Source organism: Ursus americanus, chromosome 16 (genome assembly GCF_024610735.1).
Source record: "Ursus americanus isolate L20-20 chromosome 16, mUrsAme1.1.p, whole genome shotgun sequence".
Classification (NCBI taxonomy): Eukaryota; Metazoa; Chordata; class Mammalia; order Carnivora; family Ursidae; genus Ursus; species Ursus americanus.
In genome coordinates this window covers 11,661,503-11,688,920 of record NC_142142.1, presented here as the reverse complement: position 1 = coordinate 11,688,920, position 27,418 = coordinate 11,661,503, and the positions used below count along the sequence as shown (strand labels likewise).

Below are 27,418 nucleotides of genomic sequence, written 5' to 3'. Positions count from 1 at the left end.
CCTTGGGAGCCTAGGCCAGGTGAAGGGAAGGATTAGCCATGGCCTCTCAGACCCAACACCCAGCCTTCTGACTCTTAGCCCAGGGCTCCCGGCACTGTGTTCTCCAGGACTGACTTTAGGTCCGATAGTGAGACAAGTGGGAGGCAAATTCTTGCCCCTTCAACACACCCTGGACAGCTACCTTTTCTTGCTGGAGTCAGGTGGCCCTGGGTGCCTGACCATCTCCGGTGAGGTAGTAACTGGCTTCCAGGAGCAGTGAAAGGGGGTCTGACTGGAAGGGAGGACGTCTGGGAGGCTAGGACCCTGGGGCAAGTCTCTTCCTGTCTCTGGACCTCAGTTTTTCCACCAGTAAAATGGGCTCAACCCCCTGCCCCGGGCTCATCCTGCATTCCTCCCAGCCAGTATGCACAGATTCATGGGATCAGCTCTCCTAACTGACCATCTTGTGCTGATAGAGTCTCAGAAACGCCCCGTCTTCCCTCCTCTGACCTAGCTGACTCGATTCCTTTATTGCTCCTAGTGATGCTGAGATCATCCCGTCCCCTCCGCAACACCCCGGGGACCTGAACAAAGGAGGCACTTGCAGGCTTCGCGGGCACGCTAACCGCAGTAACCCTGTCCACGGGCCAGAGCTGGCAGGGATGGGTCTACAGCAGGAGAAGCATCCGATCGTGAAAACAATCGTGCCTAGACGCGGGTCTTGTCTTACACGCTCTCCAGAGTTCCATCTGCCCGCAAGCCTATCAGGTAGGTGCTGTGATTATTGCCTCTTTACAGATGAAGGAACTGAGGTTCACGGAGATGAACTAACTCTATCAAGGTCACATGACTAGCTAGCAGCGGAGCTAAACCCAGGCCTGTTTGGCTTCTTCCGTCGCCAAGGTGACAAAGCCACAACTCATGCCACCAAAAGCCTTGCAGGGCCACACTCTGAGAGGCACTGGCACTGACCGGAGCGCCGGCCGCAGGATGCCGTTGCCAATGACGAAGTGCAGCTTCTCCAGGTTGGACGTGGGCCGGTCCTCCAGCATGCTGTTGCCCTGCACAGTAGACTCCCCGTCATGCAGCCTCTTGGTCACCTGGGCCAGAGGAGGGGACGAGGCTTGGCCCCAGGCAGGGTAGACGGAGGGGGGCCCTGCCACCTGTGTGAGTCTGCCCGCTCCCCTGGAGAGCAGATCCTGAGAGTGGCCAGGAGAGCTGGCTTCCCAGTGCTGTCATGGCCCCAGCGCTATCCGCCCCCAGCATTGTGCAGAAGGATGACTGGCCCAGACAACTAGGCAGCGCGGGCCCGGTGCCCCCTCCCAGGGACGAGGCTCCTCTGCAGGCTCCCTGACCCCACCCTACACCCCCTCCCCCACGGAAGCCCTCCTTTCAGCCAGGATAGGGACCTGTTCGTCTGACCCCTATCTCTCCACGGTGGGCCACAACTCCACACACAACTCTGACACCCAGAATATACCCTGGGTCCAACCACCCAGTCACCATCACCAGTCCCCGGTGCCCTTGCCCCTCCGTGAACAGCTCCAGGCCTGGGTTCTGACAGACACGTTTCTCCTCTCTGGTTCCCCACAGCCCACCGCGCCAGCCTGCACCCTGCCCAGAGCCCTAGACTGAGAGGGGCAAGCGGCAGGAGCGTGCCCCTATAGGCGGGAGGGGTGGAGGAGGTCCTCACCTCTATGGAACACCCACAGCTGTGCTCTCACGCCATCCTCCCCAGAGCCCACCAGTGGGCCTTTCCACCCCCCGCAACCTGGGCCTTTCAGACACCCAGCAGCAGAGCCAGGATTCAAATCTGGGGCCACGTGGCTGCAGAACTGGATTTGAGCCTCAGATGGGGAAGAGGACAATGGCAGAGACAACGCAGGCTGTGGAAGCCCTGATGGAGTGTGCCTGTACTGCAGAGGGATCTGGGCAGGCTTCCTGGAGGAGGTGACACCCAGGCAGAAAAGAGGAAGGAGGACTTTTAGGCAGAGGGACTGCTGTGTGGGAACGTAAGGGGTTGAGAGAGCCAGTCCCCTGCACCGTAAATGCCTTGGTTAGTGTCTGCTGCCCTCCCAGCCTGCATAATCCTGGAGCATTGGGCCAGGATGGCTCTCAGAAAAGGCCTGGCGACTAAACGAGAGTTCAAACGAATTAGTAGTGTTAATGTCCCATGGGCACTCTTGCCCACAGAAAGTTCGCAGAGTCTGAAATGTCCTTGGATCAAATGCAATGGGTCCCTGCGCTGGCAGGAACTGTCCTCCCTCTCACCATGGGCCACTCCAGCCCTCTCCAGCTCTCCAGTCCCCTCTTCTGGGAAGCCCTCCAGGATCTGGCCCCAGCCTGAGCTCACCACCCCCTTCCAGGTGCTCCTATCTGCCCAGTGGCTCCCCACACGGTCCAGCCCAAGCCCCCGGGAACAGGAGCAGCTGCAGTCCCCAAGCTCAGCCTGGCCCCAGCCCGCATCTCCTCAGGCAGCCCAGGGTCTTCTCTAACCTCCTCTGTCAGTTTGGACTTCTTCTTCAGGGTCAAGTGCACCAGCTTGTGCCTCATGCTGCTTTTCTTCTGCCCCTCTGGGAGCTGGGCCTGCAGGACAAACAGAGGTCAGGGTCAAGCGACTGGGCCCCGAGGAATGACAAAGGCAATGGACAACGGAGCTAGGGCTAGAGGGTGGGCTCGCCTCCACGCTAACAACTACGAGGTATACCCCACACTGCCGCCCCCTCGCCCCCCACTTCCCTGCACCATCCAGGACAGGAAAGCAGAGACTCAGAAAGTGTAGGAAGCTGCCCAGTGCCTCGCAGTGGGTCACTACTGCCGCGGGCTCGGACGGCAAAGGCCTCCCCGGGTGATGATCTGCACTTTGCAGTTTACAAAATGTGCACACATTTGTTCCCACAAGTAGACGGAGGAGAGTGGGGGTCAGGGAGGTGAGGTGGAGGCAAATTTTGGGGCGCTCCTTCTGGGGATTCCCCTGAGGCTGGGGAAGCCGGGCAGCCCTTCCGACGGGCCTGGGAGGACACGGCCGGTGGCTGGGCCTCACCTCGCCCTCGCCCTGCAGGGCCTGCAGCTCCCTCTTGTACGTCTTCTTGCCCAGGGTCTCGTAAATCTTGGTCATCACGGGGATCTTCTCACTGCCGTCACTCATGGCCGTGTGGTACTTGGGCTCGGGGAGGTCCCCCATGAAGCGCAGAATGGTGATCCAGACCGCCAGGGCCGCCTGGGGCAGAGCCCGTGTGTCGGAGGGCACAGGTACAGAGCATGGCTGAACCATCACAATAGCCTGGGGGTCTGGGGAGGGGGCCAGAGGGGGACGCACGAGGGCCACCACTGCTCCTTGAGACGGCGCCCATGTGGCCCGGGCCCAGGCTGGGCACCAGTGTGAGGTCGGCCCTCGTCCCGCCCCCCGGGGCCCTGCCACCTGGGTACCCACGCAGCCCCAGGCCTCACCAGCTGGTCGCCCTCGTCATCGTGGAATAGCAGCGGCTGCCTGAGCGGCCGCCGGGTATAGGTGTGTGTGGTCGTGCCCTGGAAGTAGGTGGCCGCGAACTTGGCGAATTTATACTCGGAGAGGTCCTCCTCATCCTCGTCGGGCAAGGGAAGCGCGGCGTCCAGGTCCTCCTCCACCATGTCCCTGCGCCCACGCTCCAGGTCCTGAGGAGGCCAGATGAGCTCCCTGCCGTGGGAGCAGACTTGGGCCAAAGCCCCCCCAACCTGTCCCTGTGGGGCCAGCTCTTCCTCCCCAAGGGTGGAACTGTGTCATGCTATTCAAGACCCAAACAGAGCCTGGCACGTGGCAGGTCCTCAATACACGAGTGAAAGTTTATAAATGGCCCTGGAGAGAGACAGTGACTGGCCCAAGGTCACACAGCAAGCTGACAGCCGGACAGGGAAGGGCCACACGTCATCACTGCTGCCCTTTGCTCAGAGGGAACCAGGTGGACTTTAATATAAAGAGGCATGAAAGGAGGGAGGGCTGTCACACTGGGTCCTGTCCCCAGCCCGTCCCCAGCTTGGTACCTCAAAGCCACTAGGTGCTTGGCCCTCCTGGCCTGGCAGGCTGCCTGAAGTCCCCAGAAAGCCAAACATCTTGTCCACCATGTCCGAGTGGTTGATGGGCTCGTGGCGGGCCCTCTCCATCTGCTCCAGGAGCTCCTTCTTCCGCCGAGCTTCCTCCTTCTCCTTCAGCTCCCGCTCCGCGTCCTCACGAGCCAATTGTGCCAGGCGCTCCTGGGAGGTTGGTGTGATACAGAGGGACAGCCTCAGGGAGCAAGCCTTCCTCAGGGAGCCCAGAAGAGCCCCTGCAGCAACCAGGCCTCAGTTCCGACCTCCACCGCGGCCCTCCCAACTGCTGGCAAGGACTGAGCCTCGGGCCTCTCCATCCTCGGCCTCGCCTGGCCCTGCCATCACCGTCCAATGCAGACAGATGCCCAGCATCCAGCCACAGAGAAGCCTCCAGATAAGCCGAGAGCAATGCCGCCGCCCTTCAGGGCTTAGCTGGGAACCACCTCCTCCAGGAAGCCTGCTCATGCCTCCCAGCTGGAAGGGACCATACCAACCCAGAAATCCCACAGCCGTTGGGTTGAGGCTCTGGACCAGCACTGTCCAATAGAAATAGAATGCAAGCCATGTATGTAGTGGCTTTGTTTAAAAGAGTAAAAAGAAATAGGTGAAATCTATTTTAATAATATATTTTATTTAACCCAATATTTCCAAAATATTATGTAAACATGTTATTATTATTTTTAAAATAGTACTGAGAGATTCCATATTCCTTTTTTTTTTTTTTTTTTTTACTGTCTTCAAAATCTAGTGTGTATTTTGCACTTAGAGCCCCGTGCCCTTTCAAGCACTCCAGAGCCACACATGGCTGGGGGCTCCCAGACTGGGTGCTCTCACCCGGCTCAGGCTTTTCATGCGCGCGTTCTCTCCCAGCTAGGAAAAGTGCTCCTGAGGGCACAGAACCTCCCATTCGGAGCCACAGCCCCTCGTCCTCAGGCCCGGCACAGGACCAGACACCCACCGCGCAGGCTGCGTGGACAGATGACGGATTGCCAGTGCTTTCGAGCCGGCGAAAGGACGTCTGAGGGCTGAGCCGCTCAGCTCACCTGATGCTTGCGCTCAGCTTCCTCCTTGGCCTTCTTGGCGCTCATCTCCTTCCGGAGCTTCTCCTCCTCTGCCAGCCGCATCTTCTCAGCCTCCAGACGCCGCAGGTACTGAGGGAAGGGGCGGCCAGCGGGTGAGCGCCCTCGCGGGGCTTCCTGCCAGCTCCGCCCCCGCCCCCCCACTGACTTCTGGGATGGGGAGCGACCCTGCCAAATGATTTGGCAGAGAGGGAAACCGAGGCATCAGAGACCTTCTCCAGGTCACACGGCAGGTCGGGGGCATTGCGGATTCCCAAAGCCAAACCAGATTCACCACGAGGGTGACTGGGGCCCCAGACCCTGCCCTTGGCCGGGAGGACGAAAATAAGGGGTGTGATCGCAGTTGTGTGCGTCCGCAGAGGAGGCAGGGTCCTAGATCCCCTCTGTCAGCGCAGCCCCTGCGGGGGGGGCAGGGGGGGTGACCTGCCCGCCTGCGGTGGAGCCCTCACCTCGGCCCTGAGGCGCCGGTGCAGCCTGCGCGCGATCATGCCCCGGGCATAGGCCTGCACGGTGAGCACGGCCCAGAGCCGGTGGCGGAAGGCCTTGCGCACCAGGTAGGCGCGGCAGCGGGCCTGGAACTCGATGATGCGCCGGCGGGCCAGGCGGTACTGCCCGTGCAGCTTCCGGGCGCGGTGCAGGGCCTGCAGGCGCAGGAAGCCCAGCCGCATCTGCAAGGACACCAACGGCTCAGAGCCTGCGGCCCCATTCCAGGCCGGCCCTGCCCGCGGGACCGTCGCGGCGCGGGGCTCCCCTAGCACTGCCCCAAAGACACAGCGCACAGCGCGGTCTTCTCTCAGACTGGGGCTCCCCACAGGGAAGCCTTGTTTCCTCTCAGACAAGTTTTCTAGGGAGCGGTCTCCCTTGGTGTCCCTTGAAGGGGGGCCCCCTTCTCAGACCAGGAGCCGGTCTCCTTCCTGTCTGCCTCCCCAGCCCCAAGCCCAGGCTGCCGCCAGTTACCCTGCAGAGGTCATGTGACGCCCGCTCCCAGCCCCCTCCACGGTCTCTAATGGCCCAGGTGCTCACAACCCATGAAAAACCACTGCAGAAGAAAAGCCGCAAACTTTGCTGACCAGACGGCTTCAGCTGCAAGAAGGAGGCTTGGACTTTGGGCTGGAGGAACGGTAGGGGCTGGGGGGCAGTGGCAGGAGGCTGACCAGCCCTGGGCATAGGTACATCCTGCTGCTATGGCAATGGGGCTGGTTCAAAGGCCTTGTGGGGCAAGGAGCAGCCCCCTGGGGAGGCTCACCAGCTCATAGTTCCTCCGGCAGTTGTGGCCCCGCCAGTGCCTCTGGATCATTGTGGCCGCGTTCTTCAGCTTCAGGAAGTTAGATCTGAAATGGCAGCATGATACGGGAGGATCTCCGAGCCAAGACATAGTGCCCAGAGGCAGCCAGGGGACTGGTGGGGCTTGGAATCAGGAGAGCAGGGCTGAGTCCCAGCTCTGCGTCTTCCAGCTATGTGACCTTGGGCAAAGACATACAGCTGCTCTGTGCCTCAGCTTCCTCATCTGTAAAATGGGTACAATAACACCTGCCCTGCCTGCCTCACAGGCTTGTCATATATTCCCGCTAAGGTGGGCATTCACAAGGTTTTACTGAATGAAGAAATGCATGAATGATAAGTGAAGGAAATAATACAAAGATTAGAAGCTTTGAACACTGTGAACATGACTTATTACTGACTTCCCCATTTTATAGATGAGAAAAGAGACTTGAGGAGTTGGGGACTAGAGCCCATGTCATCCACTGCAGGGGGACAGAGGCAAGCCCAGCACACGCACACACATCGGTTTGTGAGTGCGCACAATGCTGACCCCTGCACATGTGAGGCAGCTCGCACAGGATGAGTCACCTGCCACCTGATGGAGGACAAAGAGACCACACCTCACACAGCAGGTGTCTGCTGAATGTAGAACCGAACAGTGGGGGAGTGAAGGATGGGTACGGCCCCATGTGACACAGCCGGCGAGCCAGTGCCTGGGTGCGCATGAGCGAGTGAGCCGCTGTGGGAGGGGATGGACAGATGGGCGGACGGACACACAGACAGAAGAACTAACAGAAGGGCAGATGAGCTGAAGGACAGATTGACAGACAGTAAATGGAGAGAGGGAGGGAGGGAGCGGCCCGACGTACTGGTAAACGGGCAAGTTATGGAGTTTTGTGGGGCCCAAATCACACTCCGGAGTCAGCCCTGCCCAGTCGTGAACCGTCACAGCTGTACACGTGCCCCTTACGTGGACTATGGGACACGCTCCGTGATTCACAAAATCTCAAATTTCCTCTTTGGGAAATTGCATCAGGCATCCGAGACACAGGAGTGTCTGCCTGGGTGCCTCACGCATCCACGTGTGCGTGCCGGTCCGGAGGGGCGTGTTCCGTGTTACCGGGCACAAGTGGGGCTGTGTGAGTCACGTGTCTGCGGTCATCCGTGTTCGCGCGACCACGCACGCATGCTGTGTACCTGTGCTCTTGCTTCCACGTGTGCACACGGCTGTGTTTATTCCTAGCGTTCGCGCAGGGGGACAGAGGCAAGCCCAGCACACGCACACACATCGGTTTGTGAGCTGGGAGGGAGCTGGTCCTGACACATACCTGTCTTTGAAACCCCGGATGACCTTCTGGAGGAGGATGACTCTGTCGGTGATGGCCTTGTCCCGCTCCACCTCCAGCAGCATGTCGTGGTGGTCCTGGAGGGCAGAGCTCCTGAGCCGCACCCCCACCCCCCTCGCAGGGCCCCCAGCTCAGTCCCGGGCTGAGGCTGCCGCACACAGGCCCTGCCTTCCTTCTCTTGGAGCCCAGGCCGAGGGCTCCCTGCCCTGCTCTGGCCCCATAGCATAGCCTCCCATGGCCGTGGGGACAGACCTGGCTTGTGGCTGCCTCCCAGAGGCCGGGATGGGACAAACGGCATAGGAGGAGCCTAATCTGACTGCCTGGGGTCAGAGAACCCACCATTTACACCCTGGCTTCATCCCTATGGCCATCTTTGCCCAAGCCCCCACTTTTCTCAATGTCTGTCACATGGGTCCCTAACCTGGGCCCTGCCATTTCTCTCCTGGCCTCTGTCGCTCCCGCTTGGTCCTCCCTCAGGGAGGACCCCCCCCCAAAACATAAATCTGATGGTGACCTTAAAGTAAAACCCCTGGTTCCCGGGGTCGAGCCCAGTGTCCCCCCTGTACTCAGCCCCTCCATAACCCAGGCCCTGCTCACTTCTCCAGGCCTCGTTTCTTCTCACTCCGGTTAGACAAAACCTCACCATACAGTCAATACAGATGAATAGAGTGTCTCCAGGTGCCAACACAGTGCTAAGTGCTCGGGCGGGGGTGGGGGCTGCAGTGAACCAGGCGGACAGGGGCCCTGCCCTGGCGAGGCCGAGCCACACCCATCCGATAATCCCAGACCACACCACTGTGGACAGGGCCTAGCAGGGCAGCAGCTCGGCCAAGGCTGTCTGAATGAGTGAATGAGAAGTAGATGTCTGGGCTCTCAAATGACAGTGCATTTCTGGAGAGCCCCGGGAGGTGAGAATGGGGACGAGGATGGTCCTCAGAGCTCTCTGGCACTGGACACCATCCTGCTGCCTGCCCTTCCTCCCTTCCCCGCACATGCTAGAAGCCCTGCTCTCCACTCCAGGTCAGTGTACCTCCTGGGCAACTGGTTTCTCCTCTCTGAGCCTCTGAAATGGGCGTGACAGTACTACGTCCCAGGGTTGCTATGGTGACTAAACAGGATTCTGGATAAAAAGCCCCACCTGGGCCTGGCACAAAGAGCGCCCTTTGCAGAGGGCAGTAATGATTTGAGCAGGCAGGGAATAGTGGACACGTTTTCCTGACAAGGAAATGAAGACCTGGGGAGATGAAGGGACTGGCCCATGGCCCCTCAGCCAAAGAAGAATTAGACTAGACCCCAGATTCCCTCCAGCTCCGGGCTGGCTCCTCCCTTCCCTCCCACAGCTATCCCCTGTTGCCGGGGCCGCACCCACCCACCAGAGGAAGGAGCCCTGCCCATCACCCAGGACATCGGAAATGGAAATGGGGAAGAAGGCAGGCTGGGAGTTCACACTGTCCCTGCTGCAGCTGCCAGCCCCGCCAATTCCCAGCAAGCTCTCTTCCAAGGCCAAGACACCACATGGCCCGGCTTCCTGCTCCCAGCCCTGGGCCCTTCCCAACTGCCTCATCCCAAAGTCCAGCCCCATTGTCCAGTGTTGTTCAGGGAGGGTGGGAACAGGCCCCTGCAGAGGGCAGAGGGAGGGGGCAGCGCATGGCCTACCTCAGCCAGGATGAACCCTGACCGGCAGGAAATCACAGGAGGGGTCTAAAGATACACTCAAGAGCCCCACGCCCCCAAACACATCCCATTTTACAGATGGGAAAATGAGGCTCAGAAAGGGCCAGTGAGCTGCCCAAAATCCCAGGGCAGACAACCAACCACAGGGTCCTGCTTGAATCCAGGCCTCCCTGGTGAACCACCTCTGACCTCATCCCCCCCATCACAGATGGTCTTAACACCAATTTCCCCTCCCCCACGGAGGAGGCCTAATCCTCCCTCCCTATCACAGACTGTAAGGGAGGAAGATCACAAAGAGCCGGCACTGACCAGCCTGATGCCGCAGCTTCTCTGCAGAGGCCCCTGGGACCCCGTCCTCACTGCGATGGGGAACTCACAGGTCCACGAGGCAGCCACAGACGGAGGCCATGCTCACCTTCAGAAAGATTTTGGTTTTGCCGATCTGCCAGTCATCATGGGTGCCCAGCACGGCCTCAGCCATACGCTGGCATGTCCCCCGAAGGTCGTCCTAGGGGTGCACAAGGGAATGCGCAGCCCCCCATTGAGAAAGCCACCTGAGTGTCCCTCCCAAGGCCAGGGGGCAGGACTCTGGCTCCAGCTCTGCCCCTGACATGCTCTGTGTCCGTGGCCGGGTCCCACCTTCTCTGACCCCCAGTTTTCTCCTTAGCTGGGCCAGATGATTGCAAAACCCTCTCCACAGCTAACATCCAGGGCCCACTGGGCAGCCCTGGTCTTGTCCACTACCACGTGTGTGAAGGCCATGCCAGTTGAGAACGGTGATCCAAGCCCTCGGAAGCCCTCTACTGGCTCCTCCTGGACTTCCGCAGCCATCCCTGAGGTGGCCGAGCTCACGTCCAGCCCAGCACACCAACCGCATGAGAAAACCTGGGACCCTCCCTCCCGCCGTCCCTGACGCCGGCCCTGTACCTGCTTGTAGGCGGGCTTCACTCCGGGCAGCAGCACACGGTAGCGCTCTACAAACTCCACGAAGCTGTAGCGGATGGGGTAGCCAGCCCGGCGGATCCGGATGGTCTCCATCATCCCCGAGTACCGCAGCTGGCGCACGCACAGGTGCCGGTCGAACAGCTGGCGGGCACGGAGCCAAGTGCATCAGCGCACGGGACTCCTGCTGGGAGCTCAGCCCTGCTCTGCCTTTTCCCAGCCACACAGCCCATGAGGAGCAGGGCAGACCGAACCAGAGCCACTGCTCGAACTTACTTCACAGCACAGAATGAGACCCTCACTCGGGGCAAGCTGCATGCTTTGGGGGCACAGAGGAGAAACAGCTTAACTCCCCTTAGGATATCTTGAGGGGCTTTCATGGAGGAGGCGGTCTTGGCTCTAACCCTGTCAGGGGAAAGGGCACTGGAGGAGGCAGGGGGCACGTGGGCAAAGGCATGGAAGCCTAAAAGCGCAGGGCACGTTCGCGGACTTTATGGGGACTCAGGAGGCTAATGCACGTCAGGGTCGTGGTTGTGCAGGTGACGAGCGTTTGCACAACCCCACGGAGTGCCCTTCATATCACAGCCACAGTAGATTTGTAGCTCTTCTGACAACTTTCTGGCTGCTGGCAATAAAATGCCTTAAGGAAGAGACAGTTTTCTTCATGGGCACAGAGTGGTTTTTGTGATGGCAGCAGGTTGTAGAAGGACTGGAGAGGGCCTCAGAGGCCAGGCTGGGGACGCAGCAGGGAGTGATCAAGTCAGAGCTGCATCTGAGACTGACTGGCTCTCTCAGCAGTCGGGAGGGGGACTGGAGCAAAGAGACAGGAGACCAATGAGAAGGTCCTGATGCTAAGGTTCAGGCAACAGATGCTGAGGTCTGGGACGAGAGAAGGTTCTGGAAGCATCTCAGAACAGGAGAGAGGGTACCCAACTACCTTGGCAGAGCCCTGGCCTCTTTCCCCCCAGACCCTTTACCCTAGAGGGAGAGCTAGAACCCTCTGTAACCCTCATGCCCCTGCAGACCCAGTCCTAATCCCATGGGGGACAGGCCAGCCCACTCTGGGAAATGTTTTCAGGCTGGGGGCAGGGTCAGCACGCAGCCGCAGCCGGCTGGCTTCCGCCACCTGTTTCCTTTCCCTCTCGGCACTTTCCCTGGCCCAGCCCTGGCCTCCCTCCTTCCGTCCTCCCCAGACCCCTCAGGCCCCAGCTTCCCCCTGGGCCTCTGGGAAGAGCTTTGTGGTAAACAACACCTCCCAGAGCTGTGGAAATATCATAATAAAAATATATATAAATTAAAAAAAGAAAAATAAATAAAAATTAAAGAAAAATGAAAGAAAAATAAATAAATAAAAATAAAATTAAGAAAGAAAGAAAGAAAGAAAGAAAGAAAGAAAGAAAGAAAGAAAGAAAGAAAGAGCTTAAATGAGGGCTGGCCAGGGCTCCCAGCTTCTAGCCTCAAGCCCCTTAATCTCCGAGTCTGCAGTCATACGTCTCAAATGCGGAATCATAACGGTGGGTCCCTCCTTCAGGTCCCTCCTTCCCAGGCTCTTGGGAAGGTGGAGTGGAGCTGTGGGGAGACTCTGGCCCATGCCGGGCACACAGGAAAGGCCCAATAAATGTTATTCAGTGGAGTCAAAAAATGAGAATATCCCCAACCAGTCAGAGGAATCTGGGAAGGCTTCAAGGAGGAGGTGGTAGTTAGCTGGATCAAAGGATAGGGGGCTTTCAAAGTCAGGGCCACAGCAAGAACCACAGCTGACTCCTGTGCCAGGCAGTCCGCATGCATACTGCTTGAAATGCCGCCAGGAGCTAAGCCCAGCTTAAAAGCGGTAGAGTCAAGCCCACAGCAGTCAAGGCTCTTTCCGGGGGAACTGCTCCCTCCAGTAAGTCGGTATGTGGGAACTGGTTCTATCAGGTGCCCTCAGATGCCCTGCCATTCCCCCAAGACGACAAAGTCTCAGCCCAGCCCCCACTCTGCCCCTCCCCCTGCCCCAGGCTGGGCCCTGGCTGATGGGACGGGGGACCAGGGCCACTCACCATGGGCTTCTTGAACTCATTGGGCTTGATGCAGCGCACGAAGAAGGGCTGGCAGGCGCCCAGCGTGCGCATCAGCAGCTCCAGCGACCGCTTGAACTGGCTGCTGAGAGTGGGCGAGCGCTTCCTGGTCTCGGCGCCCTGGGGGGACGGACCACAGGGATGGGAGGGGCTGACCTGTGCCCCCCAGCCCGCCAGGAGGGAAGCAGCAGGGGCGGTCAGCAGGCTTCGGGGCTGAGGGAGAGCCGCCCCAGGGAAGCAGGCTAGCAGGACACTTGGGGTTGTCCTGTGACTTGGCCTCCTCTGGGCTGGCGCTGGACCTCAGATGCACCCTTGGGGCACCCCTGGGACCTGGGTCTGGAGGAGCGCTACACAGGGAATGCCCCCCTCCCCAGGTTGCTGGATGATTCTGGACAAGGCCCAGCCCCTCTCAGTCTCCATTCTGCCTTGGCGGGAATAAATGAGTAGCCGAACTTGGTCACCTCGGGACACTAAGGTCCACTCTAGAGATGGGTCGGACAGACCTACATTCAGGCCCCGGCCCACCACCTCCTGTGCGATCTTGCACAGCTCCCTAAGCAGCACTGAGCCTCTGTCCTAAATGGCAGCAGTGCCACCTCACTCGCTGTCGGGGCTGTCACGAGGGTGGGCACAGAGTATGGCTCAGTAAACAGCAGCCTGGGAACCTGTGTGCGTGCTGGGGGTGGGGGGGCTGTCTGTGCCCTGTCCCTTCGCTGTGGGATTAGCCGGTGGCAGCAGGCCCAGATAAACCTCCTAAGAAGGCCCAGGCCACCCACCAGGGGCCCCGAGGCCCACATGCCCAGATCTCCACCAGCCGCTATCTGGGTGAGCTGGCTGGCACCGCCTCCCCATCAGGGTCCCCGTCTCAGAACGCTGCGAAACGAGGCGGGGTGCTGGGGGAGGGCCTGGTCCACAAACAACCACGAAGCAGAACATTTCAGACCAACCCTGCGAGACTGGACCTAGAATTCAAACTCAATTCCAAAGTACTCTGATGTTGCTGTTTCCCTGCTAGCTTCATCTATGTGAGAATTTCTTATCAGTGAATTTGATTAGTGTTGTAAGATTTTATGTTTTAAATGAGACCTAATTTTATCTGCTATCCGTAGCAGCGCAGCCAGGTGTGCTGGAGTGCGGCGGTAGAGGTGTGAGGTGTTGGGGGGCGGGCAGAGGCGTCTAACGCGAGCGAAGGTTAGACCATGTGCCCCCCGCAGAAATGGAGCTCGCCGGGAACAGCCAACACTTGCTCTTCTGCAGTGAGCCAGGTCTCTGTGTTAGTGCCATTTGGCACATATTCTAGGACTTTGCCAGGGAAGCTGGGGAGTCTCTGCATCAGGGTAGGGTGACTGTCAGGTCTCTGACCCCCACGACCGTCCCAGAAGCTGACGCAGCCGCAGCACCGGACGCCCCGTGCCTCGGAGGGGGAGCGGGCTGGGTCGGGCTTCACCCAGCCTGCGTTAGAGCCCCCGCCCCGAGCACACGCACGGCACAGACACGGACGCGCACTCCCACACACAGCACACGCAGAGCACGCCCGCACGCACACACCCATACAGCACACACGGCACAAACCTTTCTGTGGTTTCTATCATCACTCCGGAACTACTTCTGTCTGTCTGTCTTCCCTGCTGGCCTGTGAGCCTAGTGAGGACAGGCAGGTCTGCCTTGCTTCAGTGGTGGCCCAGGGCCTGGCACAACTGGCAATCGGCAACACTTTGCGGAACTGGCTCCTAGTGGCCATGGGCTCCCAGAAATGTCCGACTTCCAACTACTCAGGCCAAACTCGAAGAACCGCCCCCAGCTCCTCTCCTTTCATATCCGATATGCCAAAATCCATATTGGTTCTACCTCCCTGCTTCTGTCCCCCACACTCCACAGCTCCCTCTGCTCCACGATCGACCTGGCAGCCGGGGGAAGGCTGTCAGAACACAAATCCAGGCCTCTCCACCCGACACACTCAGGGCCCTGCAATAGCCGCCGAGGTCAGGAGTGAACACCGGCGTCCTCGCAAGCACTGACAAGGTCCTGCAGGATCTGGGCCCGGTGACCTACAGTGTCTCCGTGCTTCTAGCCACCCCCGCCCTGTGCTCGCCACCGGGCACCAGGCCGGCCCAAAGGCTGTGCACTTGCTGCTTCTCCTCCCTGCGGGGCTCCTCCTCCAGATGCACCCCGCCTCCTCACCAGCCTTCCCCGGTCCCCATTTTCGACACTGAAAGCCCCACCCCTGGCATTTCTCCCTCCTCACCCTCTGACGTACTATCTATTCGACTTCTTTATCTACTTATTAGCGTTTTCTCCCTTCTGCCAGAATGTAAGCTCCGTGAGGACAGAGGCTGTTTTCTGTTTTGCCCCCTGCTCTGTCCCCAAGATGCAGGCCCATGTCTGGCACAGAACGGGCACCCGTTACTGTTTGTTTCTGAGTGCAGGAGCGCCGGAAGGGGAGCTGAGCCTAGAGTCTACTCTCACCTCCTGGCCCCCGGGGTTTCTGATTCAGTTTTATTTCATGGAGGGGAATGGTGGTCCTTTCTGATATTCATGGGTTTCTGGGAGAATGTGCAGACATTTGGAAATGGGGTAAAGGTAGGAGTAGAAAGTCCAGAGCTCAGTGTTAAATGACTCCCCAGAGGGGGTCTGAGGGACAGACACCTGAGCGGGACATGCACAGGGCTGGGGACACACAGGTGTGACAAGCCACCTGCATAAAGCATGAGTAAGAGTCCAGTGGACTCAGGGCCTGGGGATGTGTGACTGGGGTTAGACATTAATCGGGGGCTCGATGGCCTGGAAGAATGCAGACCTCATGGCTCAGCCGGTCCCTCCAGCAGCACTGGCTGGGGGTGGGGGGGCTGCCCAGGGCCACCTCAGGAGGCAGACACTAGAGTCAAAGGATGGAAATCTAGGGGTTGGAGAGGAGCATAGGAGGCGGGTTCAGATCACTGGAAGGAGGCGGTGTGGGCTTCTACCCCGAGATAAAGCACTGTCGTCAATAAACTGTGACTAAATACTTGACATTCACCAAACTGATTTCCGTATCCCTCTAACAGAGCTGGCATGCTTCCAGCAGTCCCCAAACAGGTTTTTTCTTTGCGAGGGGTGACACTCGACGCTCGCAGAGACAAACAGCAGGGGCTTGTAAAGCTTTCCCTTAGCCCTCACTGGTGTGTGACTTTGGACAACTTCCCATACCTCCCTGACACAGACCCGGATCCACGTCCCCTGTGTCACAAAGGGTGTGACCTTGAGCCCACACCGTGGCCTCTCTGGGGCCCAGCTTCTCTGCCTGTAATGTGGGGACGATACTAACTGCTCACAGGGGTGCTGTGAGGAGTGAGGAGGTGAGAAATGTAAGGGGCCCAGAAAGAAGATATAATCAAGATCAAATGTGTCACTGTTGTGCTCTCTGTGCTCCAAAACTCCCTCAAGAGGGAGCCATTTCTGGAGACCCCAGGGTCTTTCACTTAGACCTCTTCACGGTTCCTCAACAAGTGGGTTCTAGTCCTAGGGTCCCGGGGAAGAAGTCTCAGAACAGGAAAGTTTGTGGAGAGGTCCCCAGATGCCTCCAGGTGCTCTGGAAAGACAACAGAAGGGGCAGGTGGGGAAGACAAGGTTCTATGATCTTCCAGGGCTGCCTAAGACCAGGAGGAATGGCTGAGCCTGGAAGGGGTGGGCTGGGGACCGGAGGAGAAGAGGTAAGAGGGGGAAAGAGCCCAGTGCCACACCTGTCTCCCCAGTGCTGCCGCCCTATGACACGTGGGCCTCGGGGTGGGGACTGCTGGGCACGGGAGCTTCTGGCCCCTTGGGCCCCAGTCTGGCGGGGGCCCCACACTCGCCTGGTCAGCAGCTGGGCCCCAGTGCTGGCCTGGGGGGTGGGGTCTCAGGGCCATTCCCGGGCCGAGGACAGAGGCTACTGCCCAGTTACACTCCCTGCTCCGGACATTCCTGGCACCCGTGTTGCTGCTGTGGCTGTCGGGCACTGTTTTGGCCCTCCACGGGGCACTGGGCAGCGGGGGGATGCCGGACATGCAGGGAAGAAGGGAGACTCAGCACGAAGACGAAATGGGGAGGACATCGGTACTAGGCTGAGAGGAAACTGAGGGTAGAGAAAAGGAAAAAGAGGCAAAGGGGTGGCAAAGCTCTGCTGCTGATGGGGGGGGGTAGCCGGCGCTCCCGGGGCCCAGAGCACCGTGGGGGCCACGACCTGAAGGCGGTGGCCAGGCACCGGGCACACCGCAGACACTGCTCCGGGCCTGAGAAGGTCTGGGGGTGACGACTTTTAGTCCCAGTGCCCCGGAATACTGTGCCTCGGGGTGAGTCACCCCCCGCCTCTGAGCGTCAGACCCCTATCTGCAAAATGCAGAGGCTATCAGCTGCCCCTCCTGCGCTGCAAGGCTATCGGGGGGTCGGACCAAGTCGTGGACACGGAAGCACGTGGCAGGGCTGGCGGAGGAAGCAGGCCTTGATACCGCAGAGAGACTCAGGGGGCAGGGGACGTGGGAGACCTGGAGTGGCGTGCTGGCCCGGCCCCTGGCTCACGGGGCGTGCTGGGCAAGTCTCGCCTCTTTATCTAGGACTCGGTTTCCTCCTTCAAGAAATGGAGAGGCTCACAGTTCACACAACTCAAGAAACAAAACAAACAAGAAACCACTACACAAACCACTCCACAAAAAACACACTCAAAAAAAAAAAAAAAAAAAGCCGGCCCTTTCCCCAAGCTTCAGAGCCGCGGGGCCAAGGCCACAGCCCAGCCCCGGGGGCCACTGAGGCCTGGCCCGCCATCCACTGGCCCCGGACAGGGCTCCTTTACCTTCATGGAAGCGGCCGACTGACGAAGAGTGCCCGATGAGTAACCACAGAGAAACTACAACAGGAACCACAGTGCAGGGCGAGATGGGGTTGGGGGCAAGGAGAACGCGGTGGGTCAGAAAACAGAGAGCAAAATCCACCAGGGAGAAAGAAGGTCCCTTGGGGAAGAGGTCTGGGCTCCCAGGGGCCCGGAGCAGTGCAGGTACCCGGGCTGGCACCGAGCAGCAGCGGCTCTGCCCTCCCCACGAGTCCCTCTGAGCGCCCTTCAGGACGCCCTGGGACAGGAGGAAGACAGGAAATGAATCATGCAGAGAACGAGTCTGCCAGACCACCACTCTGGGGACAGAGGGCGGGACATTCTGCACGCCAGTAGGGGGCCCACGGCTGCGGTGCCCACGCCCTCTGTGTCTGTCTCTCTGATATGCCCACAGCCATCCATGTCCTTGAGGCTGGATGTGCTCCCTGCTCCCAGGCCCCCTGTGAGCGGCCGGAGGTCCAGCTGGGGGGACCCCCATGGTAAACCGTGATCAGGCTGAACTCTGTGACCTCTCATGTCACCATTCTCTGGGCCTGGCCGCCCCCCAACCCAGTCAACACAGCAGGAAGACCAGACGGGAGAACTGTGGAGGCCCCGGGCCCCCCTCCTGGAACCACAACAAAGCACTGCCCTCACTCCGCGGCCAGAGGAGCTCAGCCAAAGCTGTTGGACAAGGGTGGGCCTAGGCATGGGCCTGGCTTCTGGGGGCCCTTCCTGCCCAAGAGAGACCCCGCCCAGACGTTACCATGGCGACGTCGGCCTGGAAGATCTGCTTGATGAACTTGTTTCTGGAGGAGTGGACCAGCTGGATGATGTCTCCATGCAGGGTGTCCCGGTTCTTCTCCAGGAAGCCTGGGCAGTGGCAAGAAACGGTCGGCCACACCTCAAGAGCTCTGGCAGCTTCTGCCTGAGAAGGCTCAGCCGCTCCCCAAATCCACGGTGTCTGAGCAAAGAAGACCCTCGCACTTCGCTTAGCTCAACCACACCCACTTTACAGCGGGGAACACTGAGGCCTGGATAGAGCGGCTTGTCCAAGATGACAGGAGGGCGAGGGGCAGAGCCAGAACGGGAGCCGCATCTCCCTCCCCACACAGCCCCCCTTCCAGACCTGCTCAGAGAGGAGGGCAGAGGCCCCAGGCCCCAGGGAGGGCAGGGCTGCCTTCCTCAGGGAGCCACCCAGGGCCTGCAGTGCCAGCCTTAGTCTTTTGAATGAAGGGATCAGAAGCCCCTGTAAGTAAGTGTGTCACCTGGGAGAGAGTAGGTGTTGGGCCAATCCAGCTAAGAGTAAAGGAATTTAAAATACCTTGCATTGAACAGTGCGCCATGTTCTACAAAGTGCCCTCCCAGCACCGATGCTCACGACTGCCCCCTATCTGGGGGTGTGCAGGGACTATCTTTCCCATCCCGCAAGGGCGAAACCAATGCTCAGAGAAGCTGAGCAAGCTGTCTAACACCACACAGCCAGCCATGGGCAGAACCAACACTTGAACCTAGGACTCCCAGCACCAGCCCAGGGAGGCTCCTCAGCACCTCACAGACCCCCGAGAGGCCCGCCATTCCCAGGGACTGAGGAGCTAGGAACTGGTTAATGGAGGGGGGGGGTCTTGCTGGGGGGAGGCAGAAGACGGAGTGGCCAAGGGCGGGGGAGGCGCGATGAGGAAGAGCACTGAAGAGAAGCAGCACCCTTTGCCCCAGGACTCAGGCTGGCGGGCTCGCAGACAGCATAGAGACCCAGCGCTGGGCTGCCCACCCGGTGTCTGGGGAGGGGAGCGTGACAGGAGGCACCTGGCAGTGGAAGGGTGGGTTTTGGAGCTGGGATGGAATTGTGGGCTCTAATCAAAAGTCTACAACAGCCTCACTCTGGGACCTAGGATGGTTCCCTTCTGGATCTCAGCTTCAGGTGTCCGATAGGAATGACAGTGCCTATAAGCTCTTGTTCGGTTCGGAACACCTAACACCTCCTGATTCGTAAATGAAATGCTGGATTAAAACAGTACTTTGCGAACCAGGAAATGCTGGCAGAATTGTTTAAAGTAGCCCAACGCTGTTAGTGACCTTAGGCAAGTCATTTCCCTCTCAGTTTCTAATCCATAAAGTAGGTAAGGCTTGTGTTCCCTCCAGATCTAACATTATGTAAGTTTAGAACTGTGCAGAATGCACTAAATTTTCCCATCTGTATCCTCGCAACAGCATGAGGCCTGATACAATCCTTTTACTCCTAACAACAGACACATTGGTTTGCTCAAAAGCCCTTCAAACTTAATGTTGGCTTCCTTCCTTCTAACAGCAAGGTTAGATCTCACAATCTAATAGTTGAGGGAGGGCTGGGCGGGCTTCAGATTCCAGCCCTGCAGCAGGGCTCACCCATACACTTGTCAGCCTTCTGGACAATTCAACAAGGAAGTATGAAACCAAAGGCTCTTTGCTTGTATTGAATTTCACTGGTCTTCGAAGGCAGGTGAAACCCTTGGAGGCTGAACACAAGAGCTCAATATAGACACACACGACAACTGATGCCCAGCCAAGGTGGCCCTTTAGACCAGGGTGGTGGGGGCAGAGTCGCAAGGGCAGTCTGCAAGAATTCCAAGAATTCAGGGGGTCCCTGGCTGTGGGCTGACTCGTCTTCACCGCTAGCTTTAAAATGAACCCAACTGCACGTCCCAGGAGCACGGAAATGCATCCCCTTCGACGCTCACACTTGGTCTTGTTGCTGAGAGAATCTTAGTGGGTCACGGGGCTGGTTCTAGGCCTGGCTTGGCACCTAATGGGCAATGTCATGGAAAGATAGGTAACTTTCCCTTTCAAGCCTCAGCTTCCCCACCTGTACAAAGGAGCACTGAGCGCACCCAAAAGCATGGAAAGCAGGGACTCGAACAGAGATTTGTAAACCCATATTCATGGCGGCACTATTCACGGTAGCTAAAACCCAAATGTGCATCAAGAGATGAATGAACAAAATATATATATACACACACAGACACACACACACACAGACACACACTTATACATACATACATAATGAAATTGTATTCAGCCACAAAAAAGAAGGAAATTTGGACACAGGTTACAACATACATGAATCTTGAGGACGTTATGGGGTGAAATAAGCTGGACACGAAAGGACAAATACTGTACGATTTCACTTATATGAGATCTCTGGAGTAGTCAGATATATATATGGAGAGAGAAAATAGAATAGAGGTTACCAGGGACTGGGGGAAAGGGGCACATTTTTCCTCAACCAGTACTTATCTGGGGTGATGGATAGGCGCTGGGGAGGGATAGTGGCGACGGTGGCACGATACTGTGAAGGTGCCTAATGTCACTGAACTGTAACCTTAAAAACTGTTAAAACGGTACATTTTGTATTATATACACTTCACCACATTTATTAAAATCTCTACAAGACGGGCACCCAGCGGTGCGGTGCCTGGGTGGCTCAGGTCGTGATCCCAGGGTCCTGGGATCAAGCCCTGCGTGCGGCTCCCTGCTCAGCGGTGAGTCTGCTTCTCCCTCCCCCTCTGCGGCTCCCCCTGCTCAAGCATGCTCTCTCTCAAACAAATAAAATCTTTAAAAATAAATAAATAATAAAATAAAATCTCTAAAAGAAAGAAAGAAAGAGCACTGGGCCCAGGGTTTCCTAAGGCCCCTTCCCGCTCTGTGCTCCAGGCCCCACCCTGTCCTGGGCGGGAGAAGGGCAAGGGCTGGAGAGGGCACAGGCGGAGATGCCCCAGCCCCAGATAGCCCGCTGTACCTTGGCTCTCATAGTAGACGACGCCTGCAAAGTGGTTGATCCCAAACTGAGTCTCATGGTTGTTCTTGGGGGGGATGTAGTTGGAGTTCAGCTTGTGCTGGGAGTTCAACTTATGCAACATGGTGGTGTCTGTGCCCTGTGGGAACCGATGGCCGCGCTCAGCCCCCCTCTGCCCCAGCTCCTTCTGCCCCTGCTGCCCCAGGCCTTTGCACCCCCTCTTCTGTCTTTCTCAAGAGCTCCCTCCTTTTATTTGTACCCCACACAGGAGCTCTCTGGGCCTCCACTTCCCCATCTGTTAAGTGGGGGGATTAGAATTACACTACCTTGAGTGTTCAGTCCAGTTTAGAAAACCTATTTCCCACAGTGAAAATCACGGGGGCAGTCCCTCCCTCACTCTGAGACACCTCCCAGGTGCGGAGCACCTGTTCTGTGCCAGCTCTATGCTTAGATCTCCATCGCTTGGTCCAGGACCCCGTGGACTGCAGGTGATCCCCAAATGTCAAATGAAGGCATCTGCAATGGCCTCAGAGCCACCCTGAGAGGCACGTATCATTGGTCCCATTTTACAGATGAGGAAAGCTGAGGCTCAGAGCGTGAGGGGACGTTCTGCACAGGCGCCCAACAGGGGCAGGCGCACCTTGGGGAACTTGCTCTCCTCGTCGATGAGGGAGATGATGTTCATGGGCTTGCTGGCGATCATGTCCAGGGCGTCCTGGTTGTCGGTAAACTCGATGTGCAGCCAGCCGATGCTCTCCAGGTCATACTCCTCCTGCTCCAGCTTGAACACATGCCGCACGAAGAACTGCTGCAGGTGCTCGTTGGCGAAGTTGATGCAGAGCTGCTCGAAGCTGCGGGGAGCACGGGGGACAGGCGAGGGGCTGAGCAGGCCTGGGCCCTCTGCCCAGCACACACTGGCTACGCTGTGCTCCCAGTATGGACTCCCCAGCCTCTGAGGCGGGCGGCATGGGCCAGTCCCCCACCCCGGAGGTAGGGAAGGGGACACTGAGTCAGGCCCCTCCTGGACCTGCTCCCTCCACCTGCTCCTGACATGGCCCCCAAGAGTGGCCCTTCAGGAAGCGAGGGACTCTAAGCATAGTTCGGCCTCGCCTGCTTCGAGGCACCTTGCGGCTTGGACACTGGGGTGTCCGTGATGGTGTCAGGGCCTTCTCCCCACCACCGCAGCTGACCCCAGCAGCTGGAGGGAATGGGCAGGAAGGGGAGTGAGAGAGCCCCCCAGGATGACTGGAGGCAAACTCCGACAGCCCGGCATAGCGTGCTCGCAGCCCACTAAGTGTAGTTTAAAGGCAGAGATGGGACCCCTGTTCCATCCGTGTTGTGGAAGAAAATCCCCACAGAGCAGAGCCCCTTGTGGTACCTGTTCACAGCAAAGTTCTCGAACCCAAAGATGTCCAGGAGGCCGATAGACCTGCGAGAGCTCTTCACTTCCTGGGAGGGGGGCTTGTAAATCGCCGCGTTGATCTTGTCCACAATCCACACAAAGAGCCGCCCGTAGATGCCCTGAGAGGTGGCCGTGTCAGCCGCTGGGCCCGCGCACCCTCCCAAGGACGTGGGCCAGGCTCCCGGGGCTGTGACAGCCTCGCTCGGCCCCTCCCGTGCTGAGCTTTCCTCGAGCTCTTCCCTCTGTCTTGGAGCCCCCTTTCCTGTTGGAACAATTCCTACTCCTTCCCAAAGCTCTGCCAAGCAGCCTTCCCTAACCCACTTTGGCCTCCCCTCTCTCCATCCCCCTCCGTCTCCCTCTCAGCTCTGGACATCTCAACGGTCCCAGAACCCAGCACAGAAGGTGGCGTGGGGCAGGGGCTCAGTGGCTTGCAAACTCATGAGTGTGGAAACAGGAAGGACCGAGGGCCCTCTCCACCCGACCCAGCCCATCTTCAGTGTCTTCTTTGGAAAGACTGGCGAGGATATCCTCTGGGCTGGGAATAGCACAGCCGACCAAGTGCCCAGACAGTATGAGCCCGCGTGAGGCCCACGGGCTGGAGAGCAGAGCAGGCCAGGGATGGAGGGCCCGAGGAGAGCAGCGCTGGCAAGGGGCCACCCTTGGCCCCTTGTAGAAGGAGCAGAGCTCAGGAGAAGGCGGACTCGAGCTCAGGCCCCCCAGAGAGCCAGTGGCCAGAGCCTGGACGCAAGGGCAGGCGGGGGTGGAGGCCCAGACACCGTCTGCTTCCGTGGACTACTCCACTCCTGCCTATGTCAACAAGCTAGCACCCCGCGGGGCGGAGCGAGCCAGTGCCGCGCCTTGAAGGCCCACCTTGACAAAGGCGTCTCTCACATCCAGCGCCTGCTCCCTGCTGAGCGGGGTGGACACGGTCTCCCCACGGGTGATGAGGGTGCGGCTGGTCAGGCAGTTCATCAGGTCTGGGGGGTTCACCTGGTGGGACAACATCCAGGTGCTCACCCAGCCGCCCGTGCCCGTTCCTCCCCCCCTTCCCACTGTCCCACCGGGCCTTGCTGACACCACTCGCGGCACCGAGGGTGCCCTTCCCCACGGGCCACAGCCAGATCCTCCCCAACCATCCAACCCCACCCGAATGCTGCTGGAAGGGCTGCTCTCTCCCCGGCGCCTCCTCACTCCCCCTGGTCTGTTCCCTGGCCCTCCCAGGACAGGCTCAGACTCTGGCTTCATTCATCCCAGTGTTCTGACCCAGGGCACAGCCTAGTAAGCCTTTGCTGAGAGACGGACAGACGGACTCACTGGGGTCCCCTGTGCTCCGCACCATCCCCAGGGGCAGTGGGATTAGGGCACCTGGCTCCACTCCCCCTCTGAGACCTGTGCCCAGCACAGATGCTGTACACAGTTTCTCCACATTGAACTTCTAGAACTCTCCCAAGGAGAGCCCCAGCTTCCAGGATCCCACCTGCCCAGCCCCCGGACCTGAGTCCAAACTGCCCCTGAGAGAAACCGAAGCCGCAGGGGGACAGACGGCCGGACACTGACCTCGAGCAAGGATGCAGCTGTAGCCAGGGACGGGGAGAAGAGGACCTCACAGGCATCCAGGTGTTCAAACGTCCGGGCTGTCACAGCGAGGGGGTGCAGGGTCAGGCAAGCGAGGGTGGGCATGGGGGAAAGGGCCAGGCTCTCGGGGGTTCTGCCCTGTCCACAGAGGCCACCAGCACCATGATGAAGCGCTTCTCCGGGCCCATGTATGTTTGATGGATGTTCTCGCCACGCACTATGGGCACCGTGAGGGCAGGAACCGCGAATGCCCAGTGCCATGCCTGGCACCCAAGGGGAGACCCCAGCAGTCATGGCCCTCCCCCCTCACGCTTCTCCACCCCGGACTCCAGAGCTCCCGGCAGCAGCCCTGGCCCCTGTGAAACAGGGTTCGTAGCTGCTGGGACAGGAGCTGAGCCACAGCGCCCCCCCGGAAGGCTCGTGTTGTGCTGCCCTTGAACCCAGGGCGGGGTTGGGCTGGGGGTGCACCATCGGGGCCCCTCACCCTCATACTGCAGGTTGCCCAGGTGCAGGATGGCAGCCAGGAGCTTGGAGATCTCCCAGTTCTCCGTGTCAGTGAACATGAGCACCTTCATGGCCGAGCGGATGTTGGCGTACTCCTGACTGTCCTCCCGGCCCTCACAGGTGATGCAGTTACCCTGGCAGGCAGAGGCGGGACGCTGGGGTACAGGAGGGCATCAGCAAGGCCATGGGGACCCCCAGAGAGGCAGTGGCCGGGACGAAGGGCCCCCTCTGCCAGGCCAGGCCAGTCTGGGGCGCCAGGCACTGACCTCGCCTCATGAGCACCATGACCTCTCCAGAAAGTCTAGAAAGGTCCTGGTTAGAGCTTTTTAAGAACACATTTCCCACTCCTGGGGACCCTGGGTGCCCCTTCTTCCCAAGAGTGAGAGGAGCTGGGTTGCTGAGACCAGGCCTGGCCTGTCCCCTAGCCTGGCAGTCACAGCACCCAGGCCCTACCGTGCTCCTGCCCCTCACTGGACACTCTCACTCAGGGACTTGAGGCCTCACCAGGGGCAGCCTGGGGCAGGGGAGGAGGAGCGGGGAGGCGGAAGGGGGAGGAGGAGGGGGCAGGTCTGGGGCGGGGAAAGCCCACCCAGAGGATCCCATCCACAGGCCTGGAGCTGGGGAGCAGCTGGGTGGGTTGCCCCCACCTCGCCGGCCCACTATCCCCTCCCTCGGTGTCCTGCCTGGGCCTCACCATAGCCAGATAGTTATAGTCCGTGGCCTGGCCCAGGCCCAGCTTCTCCTTCTGACCCACGCTCATGCCCTCCAGCATACAGTAAAACACGTGGTAATTTCGTTCATCGGGGGCCTGCGAATGCGGGCACAGGTGTTGGGGGACAGAGGCAGAACAGGCATCAGAAACCCGACAATCAAGACGAAACGCGGTTTACTATGTTAACAAATGACTTTGACAAAAAAGCCGCTGTGGGCAGACTCCACGGCGGGAGTCCAAGCACCGCGGTAAGGGGGCGGCAGCATGGCCCCATCCAGACCGTGCGGGCCGCCCCCCCGCCCCCGAGGCTGGGGGTCCTGTGCAGGTACGGCTCTGCCCTGGACCCGGGCCCACCTGGCGACAGACCCGGGACTTCTCCAGCAGGTACTGCTCGATCTTGGCGCCCTCGATGGCACCCCGCTTGTCGAAGTGGATATCGATGTACTTCCCAAAGCGGCTGGAGTTGTCGTTGCGGATGGTCTTGGCATTCCCAAACGCTTCAGGGTGGGGAGAGGGTCACGGGCCAGGCCAGCACCCACCCAGCCCCCAGCCCCCTCTGCGAGCCCTGGCCCTACCTTCCAGGATGGGGGTGGCTTCCAGCACCTGCTGCTCGATCCACGAGTGCTGCCCGCTGATGGCCGCCAGGAACTGCAGGATCAGCTTGGTGCTCTCGGTCTTCCCTGCCCCAGACTCCCCGCTGCACACGACACGCAGAAAGAGGCAGGGCCCGTCACGGACTGCGTGGGCCTCTCCCTACGGCGCTTCAGTCCAAGCTGCTTCCCCCACCGGCACCTCCCCCTCCCCCATCTGTCAAACAGGCTGACAATATGGACCTTTCGGGGAGGGGAGAGGCTCCAGGAGTTCAGGGCTCTGCCATGGCCAAAGGTACTTTCCTTCCCCTTCATTTAGACACGCGCGCACCCCTCTGTCCATACCTGCCACACAGCATGGCATCGACTGATGCTAGATCAATGCTTTGTCCTATTACCCTCTGCCCAAGAGAGAACAGGGGCCTGAAACGTCACCTGACTCTAACTTCATAGGAGCCAGTAACAAACAAGGTTGGCCTCAAAAGCTAACAAGAACTTTGGCGGCATTAATAGAGATGTAAGGCCTGGGAAATGGGAGGTGACTGTCCGCACGATGAGGCTTTAGCAGGAGCGCCGAGCCGCCCACCTGATGATGCAGCACTGGTCGCGGCTGTTGCGCTTCATGTTGAAGTAGCAGTTATCGGCAATGGCGAAGATGTGGGGGGGCATCTCCCCAATCTTCTTGTTAGTATACTGGCGGATATGCTCTGGCGAGTAGATGGAGAGCAGCTGGTAGGGGTTCACAGCCACCAGGATGGAGCCTGTGTACGTCTGTGGGCAAAAAGAGACGAGGAACTCGCCACTTCCCACGTGGGAGACTCTGCCCCGCTCCATTCCCCTGGAAGGGACAGCACTGGCTTTGGAGTCACCTGCACCTGCCTCTCCACGAGCTGGGGGTGGGGCCTTCAAACCAGCCTTGGGTCTGGGTTGGAGGAGGTGCTCACGGAGGTTTGCTGAATGGAGGAAGGACGTGGGGAGAGAGGGAGGGTCTCTGAGCTTCCATTTCCTTACCTTCATCTGTGAAGTGGGCGCAGTGTAACTATTTCTACAGATGAGGGGATGGTGGACCCTAAGAGCCACACCACACTGTAGGTGCTCCTCAAACGCTGGCTTCCACTTTTGTTCCCAAGCCCTGCATCCCCGAGGTTCGGAGTGACACGCATAAACCAGACCACTGCAGCACAGCCCAGGGCGGGGGGGAAGGGGCACCGCCCTGGCCCGCACAGGTGCAGGGGCCCCGTGCACCTCCGATAAACTTCTAGGGGGTGTTCTCTTCCTGGGCTCCTCCGTTCATGCACAGGATTTCCTGCTATGAGCCTGGGGCCTTGCCACACAGGGGCCAACACCGTCTGGCCCTGCCGCCACCAGGGCAGAAGAAGGTACCCAGGGGTTACTGCTCCCTCCGCCAGCCCCGCCCCACCCCAGCTTGAAAAGGTCAGACGCAGCCTGTAATTGGTGATGGATGGATTGACATCTGGGCCTGGAGAGACTGAGAAAAGATGTGACCACACAGAGGAAGTAACAGCCGGCTCCGCTGCCTCCCACCAAGGGCACAGAGCATCACCCCAGAGCCAAAGCCGTGCTCAGCAGCCTCAGCCCAAGGTGGCCATGACAGGAACGTGCTGTCACCAGCACCACG

The 27,418-nt window shown here is 59.2% G+C and overlaps 1 protein-coding gene across 6 annotated transcripts in view; it reads right to left on the bottom strand.

The window, feature by feature from the left end:
- Window positions 1-27,418, bottom strand: part of MYO7A (myosin VIIA) — a 79,431-nt gene that overhangs the window by 24,463 nt on the left and 27,550 nt on the right. For all 6 annotated transcript variants that reach the window (XM_087868178.1, XM_045816141.2, XM_045816146.2 and 3 more), the window contains 23 exons: window positions 26,366-26,550; window positions 25,765-25,886; window positions 25,544-25,686; window positions 25,172-25,285; window positions 24,458-24,611; window positions 23,956-24,032; window positions 23,269-23,388; window positions 22,375-22,517; window positions 21,637-21,847; window positions 21,000-21,135; window positions 17,991-18,097; window positions 12,388-12,525; window positions 10,334-10,492; window positions 9,822-9,914; window positions 7,715-7,809; window positions 6,370-6,454; window positions 5,573-5,791; window positions 5,088-5,195; window positions 4,000-4,209; window positions 3,430-3,633; window positions 3,023-3,199; window positions 2,476-2,565; window positions 952-1,079 (listed from right to left, as the gene is read on the bottom strand). In XM_087868178.1, the coding sequence (XP_087724304.1) occupies window positions 952-1,079; window positions 2,476-2,565; window positions 3,023-3,199; window positions 3,430-3,633; window positions 4,000-4,209; window positions 5,088-5,195; window positions 5,573-5,791; window positions 6,370-6,454; window positions 7,715-7,809; window positions 9,822-9,914; window positions 10,334-10,492; window positions 12,388-12,525; window positions 17,991-18,097; window positions 21,000-21,135; window positions 21,637-21,847; window positions 22,375-22,517; window positions 23,269-23,388; window positions 23,956-24,032; window positions 24,458-24,611; window positions 25,172-25,285; window positions 25,544-25,686; window positions 25,765-25,886; window positions 26,366-26,550 (3,218 nt within the window). The remainder of the gene's footprint in view (window positions 1-951; window positions 1,080-2,475; window positions 2,566-3,022; window positions 3,200-3,429; window positions 3,634-3,999; window positions 4,210-5,087; window positions 5,196-5,572; window positions 5,792-6,369; window positions 6,455-7,714; window positions 7,810-9,821; window positions 9,915-10,333; window positions 10,493-12,387; window positions 12,526-17,990; window positions 18,098-20,999; window positions 21,136-21,636; window positions 21,848-22,374; window positions 22,518-23,268; window positions 23,389-23,955; window positions 24,033-24,457; window positions 24,612-25,171; window positions 25,286-25,543; window positions 25,687-25,764; window positions 25,887-26,365; window positions 26,551-27,418) is intronic.